The sequence below is a fragment of the Hypanus sabinus genome, chromosome 6 (genome assembly GCF_030144855.1).
Source record: "Hypanus sabinus isolate sHypSab1 chromosome 6, sHypSab1.hap1, whole genome shotgun sequence".
In the NCBI taxonomy this organism is placed as follows: domain Eukaryota; kingdom Metazoa; phylum Chordata; class Chondrichthyes; order Myliobatiformes; family Dasyatidae; genus Hypanus; species Hypanus sabinus.
This window is the reverse complement of record NC_082711.1, coordinates 67,343,770-67,370,181: the sequence shown is the minus strand read 5'-3', so window position 1 is coordinate 67,370,181 and position 26,412 is coordinate 67,343,770. Positions and strand designations below refer to the sequence as shown.

General features: G+C 40.2%; 1 protein-coding gene across 1 annotated transcript in view; it reads right to left on the bottom strand.

The window, feature by feature from the left end:
- Nucleotides 1-26,412, bottom strand: part of tbc1d5 (TBC1 domain family, member 5) — a 469,693-nt gene that overhangs the window by 282,125 nt on the left and 161,156 nt on the right. Inside the window, exon 5 of the mRNA XM_059972347.1 lies at nucleotides 12,731-12,879. Within this exon, the coding sequence (XP_059828330.1) occupies nucleotides 12,731-12,845 (115 nt within the window). The 5' untranslated portion in view covers nucleotides 12,846-12,879. The remainder of the gene's footprint in view (nucleotides 1-12,730; nucleotides 12,880-26,412) is intronic.

Here is a 26,412-nt window from a genome sequence, read left to right as displayed (position 1 = left end):
CAGGTTCTGATATGTCAATCCAAGGCCTATCATGGATTGATAGGCCACACTCAGGTTGGAGAAACACCACCTTATATTCCCCTTGAGTAGCCTCCAACCTGATGGCATGAACATCAATTTCTCAAAGTTTCAGTAAAGTTCTACCATTCCCCATCCCCTTTTCCACCTCTCACCTTACCTCCTTGCTCATCCATCGCCACCCTTTGGTACACCTCCTCCCTTTTCTTTATTCCATGGCCTTCCAGCCATGTATATTTTCACCAATCAACTTTCCAGCTGTTTACTTCACCCCTCCCCATCCCAGTTTCACCTATAACCTTGTGCTTCAACCTCCGCTCTCCCCACCTACTTGTCTTTTTTTCTCCAGTCCTGCTAATGGGTTTTCCCTGAAACATTGACTGTACTCATTTCCATAGATGCTGCCTGGCCTGCTGCGTTCCTCAGTATTTTGGATGTAAAACAATGGTTGACTCAACCATATTACATTGAAGGTCATGTGCCTCACGTTCCAACAGACGATGTTTCTCAGATTCCAAGGCATATTTTGATTATGCATGTAGTAGATGATCCACAAGATGATGTAAAACTGAATGACAGTGTGTCAAATGTCAGACCTCGAAGCTCGGCTGTAAGAAGAAAATCTTCTGTATCTACACCCTCCTCTGCACGCATTATAAAAGAAGCTGATTTCGCTGCATTAATGGCATGTCAATGATTATTGAAGGACAAACACGCGCTGTAAGGGCAAGAGGAACAACTATGGAATAGGAAGGAACTGCTTAAGTTGGAGGAAGAAATTGCCGCACATATGGCTAAAGTAAATGTGCTAAGGGCTTCAAGTGTGGTAAGTGCTAAAAGTGCTTCAGCAGGGTGGTCTTATGGTGTGAATTCTTATATTGAAAAGGCACAGAAAAAAACACTCAATCTTGATTCATTTGTTCCTCGTGTATTTCGGATACATGAACAAAACCCCAAGAGGTAGTTCAGGGGGTTTACACTCAGCTTGCACTAATGAGGCTCTCTGAACCTATGACATATCCAACAGCTCAAAGAGCTCATGGGGAAATTCACCTGCAGCATAGAAACACTCTTGTTTCAGATATTAGAGGTCAAAACAGTATTATTGATTTTATGAGGAAGCAAAATGAAATAACAATCTTATTGGCACAACAACAATGTATTTCATCTTTGTCCAAAAGTGAGATTCAAACCTTAGATGGTGATCCATTGCAGTATCATGCATTCATGAAGGCTTTTGAAAGCAAAACTGACAGCCATAGTGACTGCCTCTATTTCCTTGAACCAGGGATCACGCCAGAGAACTTGTCAGATGTTTTCAGCATGTCAACCCTAAGAAAGGATATGTCATGCTAAGGCTTTATTACAGGAACATATTGTAATGAACAGAAAATTGCATTCACCTACAAGCAAAAGGCTCTTTCTTCGGTACTTATCAAGTCTGAAAATGTAAAAGCTCTTTGAAACTACAGTGTTTTTCTTAGAGGCTGTTGCAATGCCATGAAAGAAGTGCAGTACATGCGGGAGCTGGACATGTCTGCCAAATATCAATTGTTGTAAAGAAACCGCCTTACATGCTCAGGGATAAATGCAGAACGATGGCCTGTGAACTGCAAGAAAGGCACAACCGTAGTAGTACACTCACTTACCGTAAATTCCAGACTATAAGCCGTTACTTTTTTCCCCACACTTTGAACACTGCGGCTTATATACGGTGCGGCTAATGCATGTCTTTTTTTCATGCCGCCAAAAACATTTTGCCTCGTAACAGTAGACCAATAAAATTGATGAGTAGTTCACAGAGGTACAATGAAATTGTATGATAAATCAAGCGCACTTTCACAATTAAATTATTGTAAATCAGTCATTTGTACTCACCCTCATCAACAGGGAAAACACTCGAAGAAAAGCATATGATGCAGCTTTTAAGTTAAAGGCAATCAATCTGGCGGTTGAAAAAGGAAATCGAGCTGCTGCACATAATCTTGGCATAAATGAATCGATGTTGAGACGGTGGAGACACCAGCATGAAGAACTGAGTCAATATAAAAAGATGACAAAAGCTTTCAGAGGTAATCATAGCAAATGGCCCGAACTTGAAAACTTTCTTGAAGACTGGGTTAACACACAGAGAGCAGGCGGCCGCGGTGTTTCCACCGTGCAGATCAGACTGAAGGCTAAAGCAATCGCCATCAAAATGAAAATCGAAGATTTTAGAGGTGGGCCATCGTGGTGTTTTAGATTTATGAGACGAAAAGGCCTGTCCGTCAGGGTACGCACGACTCTGTGTCAGCAGCTCCCTTCCCGACCATGAGGAAAACTTGCTAACTTCTGCACATTCACTCAAACAAAGATAGCGGAGAATTCCATCGGGCCGGATGATATCATAAATATGGATGAAGTACCTTTGACGTTTGACCTGCCTCTCACTCGGACTGTTAATAAAAAAGGTGACTCGTCCATCACACTGAAAACAAGTGGCCATGAGAGAACGCATTTTACTTGTGTTCTGAGCTGCACAGCATCCGGACTAAAGCTTCCACCGATGGTGATTTTTTAAGCGGCTGACAATGAAAGTTCAGTGAAAGCTGCCATCAAGAGTACAAACTCAATTCCAGCTGTGATTCCTGGGGGCACCACGAAGTATTTGCAGCCACTGGACATCAGCGTGAACCGGGCATTTAAAGTGGCGCTGCACGTTGAGTGGGAGGCTTGGATGACGAGCGGCAAGAAATCCTTTAACAAAACAGGACGCATGCGAAGAGCATCTTTAACTCAAGTCTGCCAGTGGATCCTAAATGCGAGGAGCCGTGTCACAACATCCACCATCACCAGCGGGTTTCGAAAGACTGGACTGCTGCGTGATGAAGAGGACCGCGTGCACTCAAGTGAGAGCGACAATGAAGAGACTGAAGTGAGTGACGAGATCCTGAGGTTTTATTCAATTCGGACACTGAAGAAGAGGACTTTGATGGTTTTAGTGCGCAGGAGGAAGATGAAGAAGGCGATCAATAACTTTTCCTGGTAGGCTGCAGTATATATATTTTTTTTACCAGTCGTTAGGAGATATTGGAATGTTGTTCGTGCACTGTTCAGTAAAAAAGTATACGCAACGTAATTTGTGTGTTACCGATACGTATGTATATTTAAAAGTAGCTGTGTTACAGGCACTGTTCGAAAAAAAGCATTTGCAATATATATTTGTTTATGTTACCATACGGATTTAATTAAAAGTTAAAAAATCCTCACGTGTAATATCTTTCTGTGTAAATATCTCATATTACAACGTGGGACACCTGCGGTTTAAAATCCGGTGCGGCTTGTACAAGTACAAAATTGAATTTCTTTCTAAAATTAGAGTGTGCGGCTTTTAATCAGGTGCGCTCTGTAGTCCGGAATCTACGGTATATTGTTATTTTATTGAAAGGCAAGTAAAGACTGCAACAGACTTGGGAATATACAGTCACCTCTGTCACCAGTAATAACCAAAGGTGTGAATACAACTAAGTTACAACTTTGTTCTAGGGCTAAAGGAAGCAACTTTGCCACTTCTGTGGCCATTGTGGAGGTAAAACTAAATCTGAACCTCGAACTGATGGAAGGAAAATGGTGTTGTCAGCCAAAGGGTTTGTCTGTTCTGCAAGGGTGAAGACACATTGGATTTGTGCCCTTAGCTGGGAAAAAAAAGGGTCATGTTGACAACATTGTCTTTCTAAAATGGGGTCTGCTTTGACATTTGGCATTGTGTACAGGATACATCAGCAAGGATTGTAGGGCATGTTTTTCATGCAAGTTTTAAGCACCCCAGCACACTTCATATTCACACTAACAAAAAGGATGCAGAATCAAAACATGACGTGAAAGAACCAGCAGTGAGTGGTGCCCTGATACATAATGGCATTACAGGGGCTGGCGATCCAGTACAAATGAAGTCTAAGGGAGTAACAAGACTGTGGTTACTTATACTTACCTAGATTAAGGGAGTACAAAGGGTTCTGCATATTGGGCCTCATGAACAAGCTCAACTTCACAGGAAAAAGGACACATATTCTCTTGAGCACCATGGGCAATAGAAGGCCATGAGTAGCTACACTGTTTCAGAATTGCAAGTGGCCGGCCTAAACGGTGAAAACTATTGTGAACTGCCTAACATCTTTACATAGGAAAGTAGTCCTGTCCATGGAGGGAACAATCCATGACGGGGATCTCCAGGGACAGTGTCACCCGAAACATGTCCACTTGCCAGAGACTGATTCAAAAATTAAGCTACTAATAGGGACAAATATTTCTAAAACATTGGGGCCATTGCAAGTGATTCGCACAGGAGAACTATGTTGGGTTGGACTGCAAATGGACTACTGAAAAGAATCAATGGTGACAGGAGAGACTGCGCATGGCCTGAGCCCACAATTAACAGGATCTCAACTTTGAACTTGGATGAACTTTGGCAGTGGCAGTTCAAAGCAGACTTCCCTGAATGCAGTCAAGATTTACAATCTGGTTTGTCAAGATAAGACCACAAGTTCAGGGAGCTGGTTACAAATTCTGCAAAACTATTAGATGGACACTATCACTTTAGCTTACCTTTGAGAAAGGAGGCTAAGATGCCAAATAACAGGAAGACTGAAGAACAGCATGCTGTAAATTTAAGGAAGAGGTTTAAAATGGATTTCTCATTTCAGATAGACCGCACAGCTTTCATGAAGAATGTCATCTCCAAAGGTTATAGAAACATAGAAAATAGGTGCAGGAGTAGGCCATTCGGCCCTTCCAGCCTGCTCCGCCATTCAGTATGATCATGGCTGATCATCCAACTCAGAACCCTGTACCTGCTTTCTCTCCATACCCCCTGATCCCTTTAGCCACAAAGGCCATATCTAACTCCCTCTTAAATATAGCCAATGAACCGGCCTCAACTGTTTCCTGTGGCAGAGAATTCCACAGATTCACCACTCTCTGTGTGAAGAAGTTTTTCCTCATCTTGGTCCTAAAAGGCTTCCCCTTTATCCTTAAACTGTGACCCCTCGTTCTGGACTTCCCCAACATCGGAAACAATACTATCTGGACCTTTCAATATTCAATAGGTTTCAATGAGATCCCTCCTCATTCTTCTAAACTCCAAAAAGTACAAGCGCATGACCATCAAACCCTCTTCATACGCTTAAACACTTTCATTCTTGGGGTCATTCTCATGACCCTCTCCAATGCCAGCACATACTTTCATCATAAGGGGCCCAAAACTGCTCATAATACTCTAAATGCAATCTGGCAAATGCTTTAGAAAGCCTCAGCACTACATCCTTGATTTTATACTCTAGTTATCTGAAAATGAATGCCAACACTTCATTTTGTTTTCTTGCTACTAGAAAGAGTGCAAGCAGAGGATCTGGAATGCAGTGATGGGAAAGTTTGGCATATTCCACATTATGATGTTTACCACTCCAGAAAAGGGGAACTTCATGTTGCGGTTGAATGTGGAGTGACTTTTCAAGAAATATTACTTAATGCTTAGCTCTTAGAGGGCCCGGATCTTACTAACTCACTGATTGGAGTCATAACCAGATTCAGAAAAGAACCAGTGCTGATCAAAGTTCAAAGTAAAATCTATTATTAAAATACATGCATGCCACCACATACAACCCTAAGACTCTTTTTCCTGTGGGCATACTTAGCAAATCTATAGAACAAGTAACTGTAAGCAGGATCAAAGAACAACAAACTATGCAAATGCAAATATAAATAAATAGCAATAAATAACAAGTATGAAATAACAAGATAAAGTGTCCTTGAAGTAGAAGCATCGGTTGTGGGAACACCAGAAATAGCATGAGTGTAGTCATCCTTTTTTGCTCAAGGGCCTGATGGTTCAGGGGTAGTAACTGTTTTTGAACCTAGTGATGAGAGTGCTGAGGCACCTGTACCTTCTACCTTATGGCAGCAGTGAGAAAAGAGCACAGCCTGGGTGGTGAGATTCATTGATGATGGATGCTGCTTTTCTAAGGTAATGTTTCATATACACAATGGTTTGGAGAGCTTTACCCATAATGTACTGGGCCAAATCCACTACTTTTTGTAGGATTTTCCACACAAAGGCATTGGTGTTCTTCTACTAGGCTGTAATGTAGCCAGTCAGCACACTTTCCACTACACATCTATACAAGTTTGCCAAGGTTTCTGATGACATGCCAAATTGTCCTAGACTCCTGAGGAAGCAGAGGTGCTGTTGTGCTTTCTTTGCAATTAAATTTATATAATTGGTCAAGATAAGGCCTCTGAGGTTGCCCCGAGTCTCCAGGGCCTCTGCATCAAAGAATTTAAAGTTTCTGATTCTCTCCACCTCTGATCCTCCGATGAGTACTGGCTCATTGACCTCTGGTTTCCCTCTCCGGAAGTCTACAATCAATTCCTTGGTCTTAGTGAAATTGAGTGAGAGGTTGTTGTTATTACACCATTCAGCCAAAAATTTAATATCTCTTCTGTATGCTGACTTATCACCACCTTTGATACAGCTCACGACAGTGGCGTCATCAGCAACTGCATGTGTTGTTGGAGATGTACTTAGCCACACATTCATAGGTATAAAGCGAGTAGAGCAGGGGGGCTAAGCACACATCCTTGTGGTGTTCCTGTGCTGATGGAGATTGTGAAGGAGTTGTTGTTGCCAATCTGAACTGACTGGGATCTGTAAGTGGGGAAATCATGGCAAATACCGAATCAATGTTTCATCAGGTTAAAGTACCAGTGGAAGATGCAGATCAGCTGAGGTTTCTCTGGTGGTCTGATGGTGGCCTCAGCCAAGATATGATAGACTTTAGGATGGTGGTACAGCTCTTTGGAGCAACTTCATCACTAAGGTGTGCCAACTTCACCCTTAGAAAATGTGCAGAAAACAATGAAAATCTGTTCAGCTGAGATAGAAGATAACATTTTGGTTTTCTTTGTTGATAACTGTCTTGTGCCCGTGTCCTCTCAGAAAGAAGCAATGTCTCTGTATCATGACCTTGTATCCATTTGTGTGAAAGGTGGCTTTCAACTCATGAAGTAGATAGCAACAGACATAGCATACTAACTGTGCAAACATTGAAAGACATGAAGGATTTGGATTTGGATTAAGATATAACTTCAGGGAGAGAGTACTGGATGTGCAATGGTCTGAAGTTTGCTAATTTGGTTATGCAAACTTTGCATATTTCACTAATAATCGCTATATTACATCATCATGCTCCTTTCATTCCTGCACATTGCAGTACAGTTAGATGTTACTGCATCTCATCTCCTGTCCCACTTCTGAATTTTGCATTTTATTCTATTTGATACTAATATTTTTAAAATATTATTTAAGTTTTTAACAAATTTACTAAATTTTGATTTTTAAAAACACTTTAAACTATTTTTAAACATTTTTGGCTATCAAAGACATTTACAAACAGTTGTAAAGGCATGATATGTCAAAAGGTCATAAGCGCATTCTGAGGAACATGCTGTGTGTAAAATGTGGCAAATGGACTGTTATATATATAGCTTCATTTCCAGATGAGCTTAATGCCTTCTATGCTCGCTTTGACCGTCAAAACATGGAGGAACTATCACAAACACTCACATCCCCCAATGATCCCATGATTACAGTCTCTGATGCCGATGTGCAAGCAGCCTTCAGGAGGGTGAACCCACAAAAAACATCTGGCCCAGATGAGGTACCTGGCCAAGTACCAAAGACCTGTGCTGATCTACTGGTTGGTGTATTCTCGCTTTGGCAGTATGTGCTACTTATATTCTTCAAGCAGGCTTCGATTATACTAGTGCCCAAGAAGAGCGTGGTGACCTGCCTTGATATCCATCGCCCAGTAGAACTACATCAACAACCTCTTACTAAGTGTCATCAAAACCAAGGAGCTGATTGTAGACTTCAGGAGAAGGAAATCATTGGAGGATCAGAGGTAAAGAGGCACACATACAACACGCTAGAGGAACTCAGCAGGTTGGGCAGCATCCGTGGTGTTATCTCTGCAGCCCCCTCCTTTGTGAGAATTGCAAGAGCACTAGTTGAGGAGGGGTCAGTAGACCCAGGAAGTGGGAGAGAGAGAGAGACGTGCCGAATAGACACAGGAAATGGGAGAGAGAGAGATGTGCCGAATACCGCGTTCCACCGGGATGCAAAACAAGGCGACATTGACTATTGTCTCATGGAGACCACGTGTAAAGCCCTCGGGCAAAGTGGGCTGGTTGAGAGAGAGATTGCATCATCCCAACCTGATTGACACCTGCGACCCCGTGAGGAAGTATAAAGGAGGGTCTGGGGGGGGGGGGGGGGGGGGACAACCCCTTCAGACGCACCAAGAAGACACGATAGCGATCCCGTCGTAGTGGGAAGCCATTTTGAAGGAAGGCACGTGCGTTAGATTCTGGGCCTGGAATCTGTGGCTGGAATCACAGAAAACCGCTTTCAACTAACATCGGGGGGAGCCCGCTCCCCTGATTCAACGGATTTGCTTCATAAAGACCCGGGCAAGTTTTCCTTTTCTTACCAGTCTCTCTCTCTCTGTCCCACACGTGAAACCCAACGATTCCCAAAAGGCTGAAGCCTGCAGACTTCCGAGTGACTTATATTTCCAACGGACAATATATTATCCCCTAGACAACAGTAGAGCTTACTTCTTAATGATGATTATTACTATACCCACGCTTTAGATTGAGTATTGACGACATATGTTATCTGAATGTTTGTATTAACCTTACTTTTGTGCCCCTTTATAAATAAAAACGTTTGAAAATAGTGCCATCAGACTTCAACGGACCTCTCTATCTTTGCTGGTAAGTGATCGTTACGGGATACGTAACAGTGGAAACAGAGGTAAAGAGAAATAGCATCTTTAACATCCCAGGTATTATTATTTTGGAGGACCTGTCCTGGGCCCAGGATAAAAGCGTAATTACAAAGAGAGCACAGCAGTGCCTCCACTTCTTAAGAGTTTACAGAAATTCAGCATGGCGTCTAAAACTCCTATAGATGTGTAGTAGAGAGCATATTGACTGGCTGCATCACAGCTGGTATGGAAACACTAATGCCCCTTGAACAGAAAATCCTACAAAAGTAGTGGATATGGCCAGTCCATCATAGGTAAAACCCTTCCAACCATTGAGCACTTCTACATAGAATATTGTCACAGGAAAGCACTAGCACCCAGGAGATCCTCTACCCTCACTGTTGCCATCAGGAAGGCCTCAGTTCTCACCAATACCTCCAAGAACAGTTACCACCCCTCAACCATCATTAAAATATTCTCACAACCTATGGGCTCACTGTTAAAGACTCATACTCTCATGCTCTCGATATTTATTGCTTAGATATTGATTATTTTCATAACTTTTTTTGTATTTGCACAGTTTGTTGTCTTCTGCACTCTGGTTAAATACCCTAGTTGGGCGATCTTTCATTGACATTGTTAAGTTACTATTCTAGACTTATTGAATAGGTCCACAAGAAAATTAATCTCTGGGTTGGTAACATAAATGTACTTCGATAATAAAATTTACTTTGAACTATTTCTTGTCAGCAAAGCCTTGAGTATGATTAAATTTATGAGACCACAGAAGTATTGTCCACCCATGGAGACCTATTGGGAGTGAACATAAGATCATAAGACATAGGAGCAGAATTAGGCCACGTTACCCAGAGTCTGCTCTGCCATTCCACGATGATTGATTTATTATCTCTCTCAACTCCATTCTTCTGCCTCATTGCTATATCCTTTAATGCCCTTAATCTCTGCTTTAAATATACCCAATGACTTGGCCTCCGGTCGAATTCCAGATTCACCACCCCAGGCTAAAGAAATCCCTCCTCACCTTTGTTCTAAATGGACATCTCTCTATTCTGAGGCTGTACCCTCTGGTTCTTAACCCACCCATTATAGGAAACATCCTCTCTATATCTACTCTCGCTAGGTCTTTCAATATTCGATAGGCTTCAATGAGTTTTTCCCTCATTCTTCTAAACTCCAGCGAGTACAGGCCCAGAGTTATCAAATGCTCCTCATAAGTTAACACTTTCATTCCTAGAATAATTCTCATGAACCTCCTCTAGATTCTTTCCAAAGCCATCATATGCTTTTTTTAGACAAGGGGTCCAAAACTGCTCACAATATTCCAAAAGTGCAGTGACATTTTCAAATTTCCAGTCCTCCGGAACCATTCCAGAATCTAGTGAATCTTGAAAATCACTCATATTGCCTCCACTATCTCATAAGCTACCTCATTCCCTTGGGGTGTAGTCCATCTAATCCAGGTGACTTATCTACCTTTATTCCTTTTAGCTTCCCAAGTGCCTTCTCCTTAGTAACTACAACGACATTCACTTCTAGCCCCAAAACTCTCAAATCTCTGGCATACAGCTGGTGCATCCCTCAGTGATGAGTTTGTCGCCAGTTTTTGCTTCCCCATTACGTTTCCAAAGTCATTTTCCAGCACTCCAATTTCCAGTCTTGTCTCTCTTTTACTCTTTGTATACAGTATTTGAAAAAACTGTATTATAGACTAGTTAACCTTTAAATTACATCTTGTCTCTCCTTAAGACTTTTCAATTGCCTTTTGTTGGTTTTTAAAAGCTACCCAATCCTCTAGCTTCCTGTTTTTTTTGCAATATTGTATTATGCTGTCTTTAACTTCCATTGTCAGCCATGGTTGTCTCATCCTCTCTTTAGAGTATTTATTTTTCTCTGGGATGATCTATTCTGTATTTTCTGAATTGCTCCTAGAAACTCCAGCCATTGCTGTCCTGCTGTCATTGCTGCTCTTGTCCCCTTCCAATCACCTTTCGCTAGCTCCTATTTCATGCCTCTGTTGTATCCTTTACTCCACTATAATACTGATACATCTGATTTTAGCTTTTTCCTCTCAAACTGCAGGCTGAACTCTATCACCCTCTGAACTCTGCCTTCCAAAGGTTCCTTTACCTTAAGATCCCTAATCACATCTGGTTTATGACACAACGCTCAATCATGAAATGTTTTTCCCCCTAGTGGGCTCAACCAGAAGTTGCTCTATAAAGCCATCTTCTATGCATTCTTGAAAATCCTTCTCTTGGGATCTAGCACCACCTGATTTTCCCAAGTTTGTTGCATATTGAAATCTCCCATTATTATCCTTTTAAACACCTTTTCTATCTCCCATTGTAATTTGTATCCCGCATTCTGGCTATTGTTCAGACACCCATCAGAGTATTTGAACCTTTGCAGGTTCTTAACTCTACACACAAGGATTACACATCTTCCAATCCTGTCAGCTCTTTCTAACACAAGAGTGAGGTTAAACGCAATCTAGCCCAAAGGAGAAGGGGACAGAGGGAGAGGGGGACAGGGGGAGAGGGAGAGAGCGCAGGCAGAATGGAGGGAGGGATGGAGGAAGGGAGTGACAAGAGAGATAGACAGACACACATAGGTCACCTCAGGGAAAATATAAGTGTATATGAAGTTATTTCAAAACTGCTGAGTATTTAAAGATTAGTGTTATTTATCACTTGTACATTGTACCATACAGTGAAATATGTCATTTGTAAAGCAAATGTGCTGATGGGCATCCCATGAGTGCCGCCGTTCCTCTGGTGCCAACATAGCATGCCCACAACTTACTGTGCCTAGCTTGTACATCTGAAATTTGGGAGAAAACTGAAGCACCTGGAGGAAGCCCACGTGTTCATGGGGAAAATGTACAAATCTTAGACAGCAGTGAGAACCAAACGCCATTCTTGCAGCTGGTGTTGTAAAGCATTACACTAACCATAACACTGCTGTGGTGACCAAACTATAACTTTTGGCAATAATCCTTATTTAGGAGTTCATAATGAGTGACTGAAAAAGCATTGCTCAAGTTGCAGTGCACCCAGAGGCAAAAAAGTTTGAGACACAACACTGGCACTTATATACAGCATAAAACAGCATAAATTTCCTTCACTTGAAAATATACATTTACAACTTTGAGTATATTAAAAATAGATTTTTTTTAACTTTAGGCTACCTAAATGAAAATTAGTTATGCAATTACTTAAACTGAACCACTCCAAACTGCCTCCATACTTTGTAGAGATGCACTTATAAATTAATGTTGATTATATTCTAAATAAAACTTGTTACACCATCCTTTGCAATTAGTAGGATACAGTTAAATGGAAGTTAATTGAGAGCTAGCAATTAAATATTGCTGCTTCAAGCAACCATTTAGAGTGATGGTACAGTACCTATACAAACACACAGTCCAAATGGCATTTTCATTTCATGAAGTTATCTTGATACCATAAATACCTTAATGGTATAACTATTTTGGAAAAAAATCACTTTCACATTGCTGAAGATTACAACTAATCCATGAGAACTCAGCATCTGCATCAGCAAAAGCAAATAAACTGTAAGAGATCAGTTAATAAATTTGTCAGAACACACATTGTTGAAAGTCTTTTGTAGAAGCTAACATAAAAAAGAATTTAAATGCAAAGATTTCCTGACGTATTCATATCTTTCACATTTTGCAGGGAATTTCATGGGAAACAAAATACTAACACAAAAGAATCTCATATTTTATCAACCTTGCAAAAGAACTCAAAATAGGTCAGCTAAGAAGTAACTTGTATGTCTCTGATACTGAATATGCAATATTGGTTTATACAATATTGTGACTGTGTGGTAATACCAAAGTGCAGCTATTACTTATTACAACTTACCATTGTCATCTTTTACCAGTTCATTTTGTAATGGATCTATTCCAGTTTCTTGAGCATCTGTTTCCAAAGGATGTCTAGTTTCAAAGGCTGAAATTCTTCTTGAGGAGGACAACATCTTGAGAGTCACTTCAGGTATCCAAATGAATTACCTACAAGCAGAAAAAGTAACTTGTTGATACTATTGAATGAATGTCACAGTTATCTGATGGTCTAACAATACCTCTCGGGTATTAAATACATTGATTTAATTCCAATTTCTCGGTCAAATCATGAAAAAAACATTTTGATTGTGACTTTCACGATTCAGCAAATTAGATCAGTAGCATATTTGCTAGACATACACAGAATAAATAAATCATCATGTCAAATTTCACACTAATTTGATATCATCATTCCAAAAGTGGACCAGTATAATCAAACAGGAGATAAAACCGGCAATTAGCAACAGAACTTGCCCACTAATACTTTCTAATGGGATCCCCAAAAAGTTTGGTGATTAATTGGAACAGTTGGTTTGCAGGTATACATGATTTTTATTACTGAATTTTTAAAGAGTTTGTATATTGATAAAAATCCATGTGTTACATTGCCTGTAGAGTTTATCTTGAGGCTACACCAGTATGAGGGTTTAGTACCATATATCAAGGCATTCATTTTAACATGTAGGACAAGATAGATAGCAGAGTAGGATGACATGGTGGGGGGGGGGGGGGAGAAGAGTGGAAAGGTGGAAGAGGATAAGGGCTCTGAGAATGATTCCTATCTACAATGGGTTGTGGACCAATGGCTGAAGGGACTTTGCTTCTCTCAAGGAGCTGTCAGAAAGATCGTCCACATACTTCAATAAACAACAGTTGCATTACAGAGCCAGAACTAGCTTGCAAAAGGTATCTATACTAATTGTTTTTTTAAGCTGCTGGTTCTTTTCAGGATGTTTCTAGAGAAATTTGCAATTCTGGAGGTTATGGAGGGTTGTTGTTCAAGGGCATTCAGCTCCTTTATCTTAGGTAGAGGGCAGCATGCAAAGCAAAGGGGAAGAATTTATTTTTCAGTAATGTGAGATGACCAGTGATGCAAGGAGTTACAGTCTGAACCTTGAATCATTGTGATCTCAGGTTGTTCATGCTGAGGGAGTGATTATCACCAAAAGTGATATCACTCTCTCAGCATGCATGCAATTTATGATCATGGTCAGAAAAGATAAAGATGATCAATGGTAATAGTGGGCCAGAATACTGTGCCTACTTTTTTTTCCAGTTAATGCTTCAATATACAGTGTGAAATATAGGAATATCTTCAGAGACATAAAATTGACTAGATCCTCACACGTTGGATGAACAAAAGGGGAAAAAAAGGTAGTGAAAATGGTGGAAAGATATCAGATAGGCAAGAGAAGGAAAGAAGAAAAAATCTGCAACCTTTTTGTTTTTGTATTCAGTTACTTACTGTTGTATTCTCCCTTTAAAGATCAGAAACCTGAATATCCAATAGCACATGGTCAGTACAAGATTGTGTGCTGAAGGGCCTGTAATATGCTGTAGATTTCCATGTTCTATGTCCTGTTCCTGGGATAATGAAGCAGATTGTGTCCTCACCAAGAACTGGACAAAAAAGACCTGAACTGATGCGGCATGTGCCCTCCCCCAAACAAGTGATAGAATTCCAAAGAAGTGTATAACTACTACCTCACAAAATTCAACAGTAGTTCTTTTGCTGAATTTCTTACTATAAATTTCCTGTGGAAAATCAACTTTAGAGTAAAAACCTGTGCTTATATGGTCAGCACAATCTCAACCAACAGAAGTCCTGCCTTGGTCCCGGTAGAACTACAAATTTAGTTCAACTTTTCCAAGCACCAAAAGACACATTAATTTGTCTAGCTGCATTTCAGTCTATTTCAGACTCCTGTTGACACTCAGTCAGGCTGACAACTTATGATCAGAGAGTCAATGGTCCACACTTCATTTGGAGCCAATTAGTGAATCTGTTGGTCAACAAGGCTTAATTTGATTGGCAAAAGAATGAACCTTGCACTCAGTTCCTAGCCAGAAATTAAAATTGGGAAATAACCATATAACAATTACAGCACGGAAACAGGCTATCTCGGCCCTTCTGGTCTGTGCTGAGTGCTTACTCTCACCTAGTCCCACTTACCTGCACTCAGCGCATAACCCTCCATTCCTTTCCTGTCCATATACCTATCCAATTTTTTTTTTAAATGACAAAATCAAACCTGCCTCTACCACTTCTACTGGAAGCTCATTCCACACAGCTACCAGTCTCTGAGGAAAATTGTTCCACCTTGTGTTACCCCTAAACTTTTGACCCTTAACTCTCAACTCATGTACTCTTGGTTGAATCTCCCCTACTCTCAATGGAAAAAGCCTATCCATGTCAACTCTATCTATCCCCCTCATAATTTTAAATACTTCGATCAAAGTCCCCCCTCAACCTTCTACGCTCCAAAGAATAAAGACCTAACTTGTTTAACCTTTCTCTGTAACTTAAGTGCTGAAACCCACGTAACATTCTAGTAAATCTCCTCTGTAAATCTCTATTTTGTTGACATCTTTCCTATAATTTGGTGACCAGAACTGTACACAATACTCCAAATTTGGCCTCACCAATGCCTTGTATAATTTTAACATTACATCCCAACACCTATACTCAATGCTCTGATTTATAAAGGCCAGCATACCAAAAGCTTTCTTCACCACCTTATCCACATGAGATTCCACCTTCAGGGAACTATGCATTATTATTCCTAGATCACTCTGTTCTACTGCATTCCTCAATGCCATACCACTTACCATGTATGTCCTATTTTGATTATTCCTACCAAATGTAGCACCTCACACTAATCAGCATTAAAATCCATCTGCCATCTTTCAGCCCACTCTTCTAACTGGCCTAAATCTCTCTGCAAGCTTTGAAAACCTGCTTCATTATCCACAACACCACCTATCTTAGTATCATCTGCATACTTACTAATCCAATTTACCACCCCATCATCCAGATCATTAATGTATATGACAAACAACACTGGACCCAGTACAGATCCCTGAGGCACACCACTAGTCACCGGCCTCCAACCTGACAAACAGTTACCCACCACTACTCTCTGGCATCTCCCATCCAGCCACTGTTGAATCCATTTTACTACTTCAATATTAATACCTAACGATTGAACCTTCCATGTGGAACCTTGTCAAAGGCATTGGAGATGGCAACCGAAACAAAGGGTTGGAGTTACAAAGTTGTAAGCAATCTGAGGTAACAGAACTCAGGGACCATAGCCAGAGGACAGAGAGTAGAAACTTCAAAAATTGAGGTGGGAGCTTGAGGCAAAGGGAAGGGAGCAGTGTAAACTGAGCATAGGTTCTGGGTATAAGCTGAAAGAGAACAAAGAGTAGAAGACTTCAGCAGGGGAAGTGTGACAAGTGACAGGCCACAGAAACTTTCCCTTTGTCGCCATAGCAGAGAATCCTACAACTTTTAAGAGAAGGTGACTTCCACCATTCCTTTTCCATGCAAGGCAAGAACTGACCAAACAGGCATGAGGAAATTTTGTAGGGTTTGTTGTATTAAACTTAAAAGGTGCAAACCAGATAGTATTAAACCTTTTGCTAGGTTCTTGCATTTGCAGCATTTCTAGTCATCTGTTAATACATATTCAACTGTAGTGAAATATTAATAAACATTTATATTCTGTAATATTTTCTCCATTAACCATTGAGTGATGAATAAAACAACTGTCAATGAAAATTTACAGTAAAGATTAAATATTTTCACAATGTAACCTTCCTGAAGTGATTATTCTGAAGATTTGCATTATAACCTGAGGCACCCAATCTACTTTAAACAAGGTTGTTAGTGAAGCTCAAGCAAAGCTTTTATTTATATGAACGAAGTAATACTTAGCAAAATTACTGTACACCATCTCATGGCAGGACCCTGTTTCATAACGGGTTCCTGTAGTGTCCAGCTGACAAGCAAATGTGACAAAAACATTCTGCCCCAGGATTAGTTATACCATGCAATCCATTTCTAAGTGGCAACCATCTCACTTTAAAATTTTACAAAAGTAGTCATCATAAACACAAATGAGCAGAACCTTAAGTGAAACAACCATATAATTACTATAGCTACAAGACCAGAAGACAAGAATGCTGCAGGAATCCCAGAAGTGTTTCTTGCACTTTTTGGAGTTGGATGAGATCTTAAGGTTTATTTGACTATTTGTATAAACAAAGTAATACTTAGTAGAACATCATGGCAAGAGACTCCATTACTGAAGCAACTAATCACCCAGGGCAAAGGAACCATGCTGAACCTTTTCACCTTTCCACTGTGGCTTTAATTTGAACTCACAAAATGAATTAGTTTAAATTTACTAAGACCCTTTGACTGCACTTGGAAAAAAAGACAAATCACATTATATTGCTATGTTCCAGTGACAAAGATCAAAGAACTCTCCATCTCAAAAATGGTTCGAAAGGACTATAAAACATCAATTTCATTTGGGATAACTATGAATTATTGGCTTTAACAATACCACTGACATGCATTAGTTAACAAAGCAAAGAAAATGAAGCCCTGATACAGGGTCTTCCAAAAATGTCAACCATCCCTCGTCTCCACAGATGATATATAATCCACTGAGTTCTTCTGGCAGTTTATATTTTATTCTACATTGTGGCATCTACATTCTCGTGTCTCTGAAAGAAATACAGAAGTCCCCATTGCATCAGCTCTTGCTATTACTGTTTGCCTTGGTGTCTGCTTCGCTATTGTTGCTGATTATGAAAACAAATCAAATTAACATTTCAAGCTATCATGGCAGGAAGTTCCAAACATCAATTAATCAGATTGCACATACTGTTATATGTCTTCTACATGCCCTTACTGGCCTGGCATGCAGAAGGCACAGTGTTTTTCCAGAGCAGGGCTGGTGACAGGCTGCAGATGGCCGTAGAATGTCAACCTCAGAATTAGGTCTATGCCCAGATGGCCCAGCTTCAAACTACACCTATCTTGCCAAGTATGGTGGCAGTATGTACTTGCTGAAAGGCAACAGGAAGGGCACTGGTGATTACAAGTGTAATCACATATGCTATTACTCTGAGGCTGGACTCTCACTCACGCAACACAAAGTTGCTTCCTCAGGGCAGCTGCTCAGCAATCCAAATGAACTGCTTGAGAACCAATTGCTACGCTGCTTTCAAAGCCACAAAGCTCCTTTTAAAACAGGTATTCAGACTCATAACCTGTGAGTTATGGGATTAACCTGTGCTTTGCATTTATAGAAGGCTTCACGTGGTTTCAACTTGCCTGCAATGGAAACTGAAACACCAGAGGCTGTAGGGGTGCTGGTGTCATTGCATTTAAAAGGAGTTGAAGATTAATTCCATATTGGAAAGGACAGGCTGCAATCAATTCAAAATCCATGGACAAGCTTGGGAATGGGTTCTTCATAATCCCTGGAATTTCAGACAAGGTGACTATGCACCAAAATTTCTTTGCATGGCTGAGTTCTCTGAGGCCTGAATTTGAGTGTGACCCACTTCTTCACAGAGCTAGTGTCAAGGATATCCTTTTCCCTAATATAACAACTGAAGTACTGACTCAGAAAGAATGTGAAGAAGATCTTAGAGAGGGGTACAGGAAATTTAATAAAGTAGTTCCAGGTATGAAGGATTCAAATATAATATTAACATAGAGCTGCAATTTATTTCCTTGGTACAAACAAAGCCAAGAGGCAATTCAAGTTTACAAGATCAATTTATTTAAAAATGAAAGGAAAGTTGTTCCCATTAACGAATGTGTCAATGTTCAGGAGGCACAAATTTGAACTTCTGGGCCAGAATTACATGGAAGTTGAGGGGAAGAAAAACTATATTAATTCTGGTTAAAATCCGGAAATCATTGCTTATAGGGTAATTGAAACAGAACTTATCAGTGACTCAAAAACGGCTGGACACCTGAAGGTTACTGGGTTTTTAAGAACCAGGTTGAATCACATTTTGTGATATAACAAAAGAAAAGAATGACTGTCATTTACATCAAGGCCATATATGACTAAATGTGGCATGAGAAGCCTTGGTAAAATCAAGATAATGGGCCTCAGGGCAATATCCTGTGGCCAATTATTTTCAGCTGATTGACCTTCCTTCCATTATAAAATCAGGCTCAGATACTCATTTTGATGACACACATTTCACTTTTGATTGCAACGAATGAACCGGTCCATGCTTTAATACAATAGGGTAAGGGCATCATTCAGACATGGGGTGATAAGTAGCAAATAGCATCCTTTCCACCAAAAAAAATCCAGGCAATGATAATATATAATACATTAATACTTCAGAGAAAGGAAATAAGTATACTGTAGCTAGGCATTGTGATGACACAAGGGGGTAAATACAGAATTAGCCTATCGAGTCTGCTCCGCCACTCCACCATGAGATAAACTATTCTCCTATCTAGTTCCAATTCCCAGCTTTTACAACCACTTCTACAACTACCCTTTGCCTTCTGTGGGCAAGCCAATTCTGGATCCACAAAGCAATGTCTCCTTGGATCACATGCCTTCTTACTTTCTCCATAAGCCTTACAAGGGGTACCTTATCAAATGCCTTGCTGAAATCCATATAAACTACATCTACTACTCTTCCTTCATCAATGTGTTTAGTCACATCCTCAGAAAATTCAATCAGGCCCTTAAGGCATGACTTGACTTTGACAAAGTCATGCTGACTATTCCTAATCATATTATGCCTCTCCAAATGTTCATAAATCCTGCCTCTCAGGATCTTCTCCATCAACTTACCAATCATTGAAGTAAGCCTCACTGGTCTATAATTTTCTGGGCTATCTCTACTCCCTTTCTTGAATAAGGGAACAACATCTGCAACCCTCCAATCCTTCAGAAAGTCTCCCGTTCCCATTAATCATGCAAAGATCATCACCAGAATCTCAGCAATCTCCTCCCTTCCTCCCACAGTAGCCTGCGGTACATCTCATCCGGTCCCAGGTTGATGCTTTTCAAAAGCTCCAGCACATCCTCTTTCTTAATATCTACATGCTCAAGCTTTTCAGTCCGCTGTAAGTCATCCCAACAATTGCCAAGATCCTTTTCCATAGTGAATACTGAAGCAAAGTAATCATTAAGTACCTCTGCTATCTCCTCCTGTTTCATACACACTTCTCCACTGTCACACTTGATCGGTCCTATTCTCTCACATTTTATCCTCTTGATGTTCACATACTTGTAGAATGTCTTGGGGTTTTCTTAATCCTGTCCGCTAAGGCCTTCTCATGGCCCCTTCTGGCTCTCCTAATATCGGTCTTGAATGAGGGAGCTGGGGGAGTTTGAATGCCCTATTCCTTTTCTTATAGTTTTATTTGCAGCTCAAGAAAGTCTGATCAACCCTCTCAAAGTTTTATGCTATTACCATCACAGTGCTTTCCACCTTTTATTGAAACAGAATTGCAGCAGCCACCGAGTACTGTGGTCATGAGAGTAGGTGTCTGTGGCAAGGGCCCACATCCTGACACCCTGGCATTTACATCAAATACAAAGCACATCAGGAGCATGCTAGAATGCTCACCATTATGCAGTGTCAACACACAAGACCATAAGACATATAAAAAGAATTAGGTCATTCAGTCCATCTTTGATATGCATGAACTGTGATCTGAGCTTCCTTATGGGCTTGCGGATGATATTAATACAGTATTTCTTCAGGATTCTGGGAATCCTTCCAGAAACCATGGAAATATAGGGAAGACATGTGGGAGCAATGGGTTCCTCCTCATTGTTAAGTTTCTTGGTTTTTCCATAGGCCATTTTAAGGGCCTGATTAATTTCCTTCAATTTGCAGCCATTCTGTAGGAATTTGTGCAAAATCAAAGATGACCTTGGACTCAGGACAGCTGTTGTTAAGAGGATTCCTTGTGTATGCAGAGCAGAGTACAATGGCATGCAAAAGTTTGGGCACCCCAGACAAAATTTCTGTTACTGTGAATAGTTAAGTGAGCAGAAGATGAACTGATCTCCAAAAATCATAAAGTTAAAGATGAAACATTCTTTTCAACACTTTAAGCAAGATTAGTGTATTATTTTTGTTTTGTACAATTTTAGAGTGAATTAAGGGAAAGGAGCACCAAGCAAAAGTTTGGGCACCCCAAGAGATTTGAGCTCTCAGATAACTTTTACCAAGCTCTCAGACCTTAATTAGCTTGTTTGGGCTCTGGCTTGTTCACAGTCATCGTTAGGAAAGGCCAGGTGATGCAAATTTCAAAGCTTTATAAATACTCTGGCTCCTCAAACATTGTCCCAATAATCAGTAACCATGGGTTCCTCTAAATAGCTGCCAACCACTCTGAAAATTGAAATAAATGATGCCCACAAAGCAGGAGAAGGCTATAAGACAAGCAAAGCGTTTTCAGGTAGCCATTTCCTCAGTTTGTAATGTAATTAAGAAATGGCAGCTAACAGGAATGGTGGAGGTCAAATTGAGGTCTGGAAGACCAAGAAAACTTGCTAGGAGAACTGCTCATAGGATTGCTAGAAAGGCAAATCAAAACCCCCATTTGACTGCAACAGACCTTCAGGAAGATTTAGCAGACTCTGGAGTGGTGGTGCTCTGTTCTACTGTGCAGCGACACCTGCACAAATATGACCTTCATGGAAGAGTCATCAGAGGAAAACTTTTCCAGAGTCCTCACAACAAAATTAAGCATCAGAAGTTTGCAAAGGATCATCTAAACAAGCCTGATGCATTTTGGAAACAAGTCCTGTGGATTGATGAAGTTAAAATAGAACTTTTTGGCTGCAATAAGCAAAGGTGTGGTTGGAGAAAAAAGGGTGCAGAATTTCATGAAAAGGACACCTCTCTAACTGTTAAGCACTGGGGTGGATCGATCATGCTTTGGGCTTGTGTTGCAGCCAGTGGCACGGGGAACATTTCACTGGTAGAAGGAAGAATGAATTCAATTAAATACCGGCAAATTCTGGAAGCAAACATCACACCATCTGTAAAAATGCTGAAGGTAAAAAGAGGATGGCTTCTATAACAGGATAATGATCCTAAACACACCTCAAAATCCAAGAGGCGTAAGAGGCGCAAGCTGAAGGTTTTGCCATGGCCCTCACAGTCCCCCGACCTAAACATCATCGAAAATCTGTGGATAGACCTCAAAAGAGCAGTGCATGCAAGATGGCCCAAGAATCTCACAGAACTAGAAGCCTTTTGCAAGGAAGAATGGGCGAAAATCCCCCAAACAAGAATTGAAAGACTCTTAGTTGGCTATAGAAAGCGCTTACAAGCTGTGATACTTGCCAAAGGGGGTGTTACTAAGTACTGACCATGCAGGGTGCCCAAACTTTTGCTTCGGGCCCTTTTCCTTCTTTGTTACTTTGAAACTGTAAAAGATGGAAATAAAGTAATCTTGCTTAAACTATTACAGAAATGTGTCATCTTTAACTTTACGCCTTTTGGAAATCAGGTCATCTTTTACTCGCTTAGCTATTCACAGTAACAGGAATTTTGACCAGGGTTGCCCAAGCTTTTGCATGTCACTGTATATCTCAACCAGGTGAGATGAACAGTGGAAACCTGCACCAAGGAGCACAGGAGGTATATCCTTTTGGGTTACTTGGAGAAATTGGCAGTAGCAGAACTTTGTGTTTGGCATAGCCATAGGATTGATTTCGACGGCATAAAACTACTGTGTCGCACAGATGGATTTTGGACTGCCTGGTGAAGGAAGCCACTGAAATAAAACAAGTGGAAATGGATTTTATCAAAGACAAATGTCTCTCTCCAAGTAAGAACTGGAAATTGATTATAAACAAGGTGGGAAAGTGGAAACCTGATTGGATGAGGACTAACCAATTAGGGAGACAGACAATTGGCGTATATATATACATCCAGACATACATACACACTGTTATGATCCCAGCCCCCTCCTTTGTGAGAATCGCAAGAGCACTAGTTGAGGGGGGGGGGGGTCAGTAGACACAGGAAGTGGGAGAGAGAGAGATGTGCAGAGTACTGCGTTCCAGCAGGATGCAAAATAAGGCGACATTGACTATTGTCTCATGGAGACCACGTGTAAAGCCCTCGGGCAAAGTGGGCTGGTTGAGAGAGAGATTGCATCATCCCAACCTGATTGACACCTGCGACCCCGTGAGGAAGTATAAAGGAGGGTCGGGGGGTGGGGGGGAAGCCCCTTCAGACGCACCAAGAAGACACGAGAGTGATCTCACGGAAGCCACGTGCATTAGATTCCAGGATTGGAATCTGTGGCTGGAAACACGGAAAACTGCTTTTAACTAACATCGGGGAGGGGGAGCCCGCTCCCCTGATTCAACAGATGCTTCATAAAGACCCGGCAAGATTTTCCTTTTCTCACCAATCTCTCTCTCTCTGTCGCAACATGGGAAACCCAGCGATGCCAAAAGGCTGAAGCCTGCAGACTTCTGAGTAACTTTTATATTTCCAACGGACAATATATTATCCCCTACACAACAGTAGAGCTCATTTCTTAATGATGATTATTACTATACCCGCGCTTTAGATTGAGTATTGACGACATGCGTTACCTGAATGTTTGTATTAACCTTACTTTTGTGCCCCTTTATAAATAAAAACGTTTGAAAATAGTGACATCAGACTTCAATGGACCTCTCGATCTTTGCTGGTAAGTTATCCAGTTACGGGATACATAACAACACCCCCCCACCCCCCAAAGGTTAGACATGCTTCAGCATCATCCCTGAAGAAGATGGCAGAATTTGTCATCAAAACATTGGTTAAAATCAATACCTGTACCTGGCTGGAAGCCAGAGAAGAGTTTATTCACCATATACCACAGGAAAGCACTACTTCCTTTTATTTTACTAAGGAAATGTTCATGGGTTCATTGCCTGAAATGTTCTCTTTTCGATAGCCATTGTTGCTGAGTTACCGGAATTTTCTTATAAATGTTTCAGACTGTATAAAAAATTTCTTGCTCATGGTAGCAATGGTAGTTCTGCACAGCTGTAAAAAAAGTAGAGGAAGTGTTGCAGGAAGTGTCACAAGCCCTCCCCATCATTGAGTATATTTAAATGGAGTGCTGACACAAGAAAGCAACACTCATCAACAAAGACCTGCATCATCCAGAGCATTTTCTTGTCTTGCTACTATCATCCAGCAGATTGGACACAAGCCTTGGGTCCCACACCACTAGGTTCAATTATAAACTTACAACTATCAAGATTCTAAACAGGCTGGGATAACTTCCTTCATGGGGCTCACATACAGTTTGCCACACTTAATCAATGCACCAAGTTTACCATTCATCCACTTAGAGGTTAAATAGGCAGATACCTAACTCGTTTAAGACATGCAAAACCAAAATGTTTCAGATGCTTCAAATTTTAAATAAAAACAGAAAGTGCTTGAAATATTCAACAGGTTAAGTAATATCTACAGAGATAACCTGGAATCTCAATTCCATTTCTCTCTTTACAGAAAATGTCCGCCCTGCTAAGTATTCCCTGCACTATTCTTATCTTAGGTGGTAACCAAATTTTTCCTACCTGAATAATATCCTCTGGTATTCCTCAGAGATCAGTATCTTCTTTGGAAAAAAAAAGCCAAGCAACTAAATTGTAAAAGAAAATCTTAAATCACTTTGCCATTTCCCTCAAATGATGTCGAAATTTGAAATCAAGCTTCAAAAGTTAAAATCTATTTCAAAACAATACTAAATTTATCAGAATACTCAATGTTGTGCATTTTAGCATCTCTATTCATCTTAATTGAATTTGTACTGATCCAGTATTAGTCCTCAAACAGTGTAAAGTGGATAATCTTTATCTTTTTCATTTATCCTTCTATCCTTTCACTTTCTATCTAAACTGTTATTAAAACTTGGCACTTGATAATAACCCAATGCAAAGCATTTCTCTGTTACATGCCCAACATTTTTTATTATAATATTAAATTAGCTGTTCTATAATTACCAAAGTTAGTCTTTTCGTAAAGATGGAAGCAAAAGTTCTGTTCTTCAACCCCCTTTCTTAAATCTACTCTCAACAGAATGATGAAACAGAAATATCTCTTACAGTTCCTTTAATTTTCTTGACTATGTATTTCTAGATTCAAAATCTTTATCAATAACAACCCATACTTCTGTTGTGCCATTAACACAGCAGAACATCACAGACATTCAACATTAAAAACATAATTTGATGCTAAAATAGGAAGGTATAAAACAGATGTCTGTTTATATGATTTATGATTTTCTCTCTAGGACTAATGGAATGTTGTTCTTTATTGCAAGGGATATACAATATAAATGTTAGGAGGCTTTGATGCAACTTGACTGAATATTGGTGACTATTACCTGAAATAGAGTGCATTGTTTTGGTTTCCATTTCTGAGAAAGGATGTATTTGCATAGCAGACAGTGAGTAGACCGGGTTGATTCTTGGGATGATCAAGTTAGATATTTATACTACAGAGCTTTGAAAAATGAGAGCTGACCTTGCTTAATCACTGTCATACTGGCAGCAAAGAGAGTAATTCCCCTAGTGGCAGTAAGTTAGAACCAGGCAGCACAGTTTCAAAACAAAGGATCAACTAAGACAAAAGGTTCAGGTGGATTTGCTCTTCACATCAATTATTTATGCATGAGAACTAAGGAGGGAGTCATAAGAATTTAAGAAATAAGTCAGATGCAATCTATACGGTCCCTTCAGCTGGCCTCTATCATTACTTAAGATCACAGGTATTCTACGAAAACTGCTACTTTCCACTTTTATCACCATAACCTTCAATTACCATCACATCCAGAAATCTAGCAAACCTCTGAACACAATGACTGAAGTACAGATAGAGAATTCCAAGACTCATCACTTTCATTTCAGTCCTAGATGTTCTATCCCTTAATGTCAAATAGTGCTTCCTGATTGTTTGTCAGGAGAAACATCCTCCCTTCATCTTAATTATCAATCCCTTTAATCATTTAGTAAGCTTCAATGAGATATATTTTTCAACTCGGTCTCTCCACAAACAGCAAGTCTGTCATCCCAGTAATCTTTGGCACAGAGGCTGGTAGGTGATAGGTCAAAATAGACAGGTAAAAAATTGTTATGCTCTAAGTGGGCAACCTCAGTTTTTCTATAAATCTACATTATATTGCATCTGTCAAGTTCTTGCCCATTTCTAGACACATTACATCCACTGGTTCTTTTTGACAACTATTCTTTATATCCTCAAAGAATTTCAATAAATTGTTCAAATGTGACACCTCCTCTTCATAAAATAATATTGAGTTTGACCTACTTGATAGCTCAGAGTGCAATGATTTGCTTGTTGTCACTTCGCTGGTATTTATACTTATTCAAAGTTTCTCCCTCTCCAAAAGTCCTTTTCTGAAGGACTGAAATACTTCTTACCCTTTACAGGAAGGTCAATGCAAAATTGCTGTTTAATGCATTTGCTATCTCCTTGCTTCCCTTTAGTAATTCCCGAGACACACTTTTTATTAGAGTGGGCTTAACAGGATAAATACCAACAGATTTTCTCCCTTTGTAGTTGTGGAGGGGGTGAGGAATGGAAATTTGAGAGCATGTACTATAACAAGCAGAAATTTCTCTTTGAGACTAAGATTCTTTGTTATTCTCT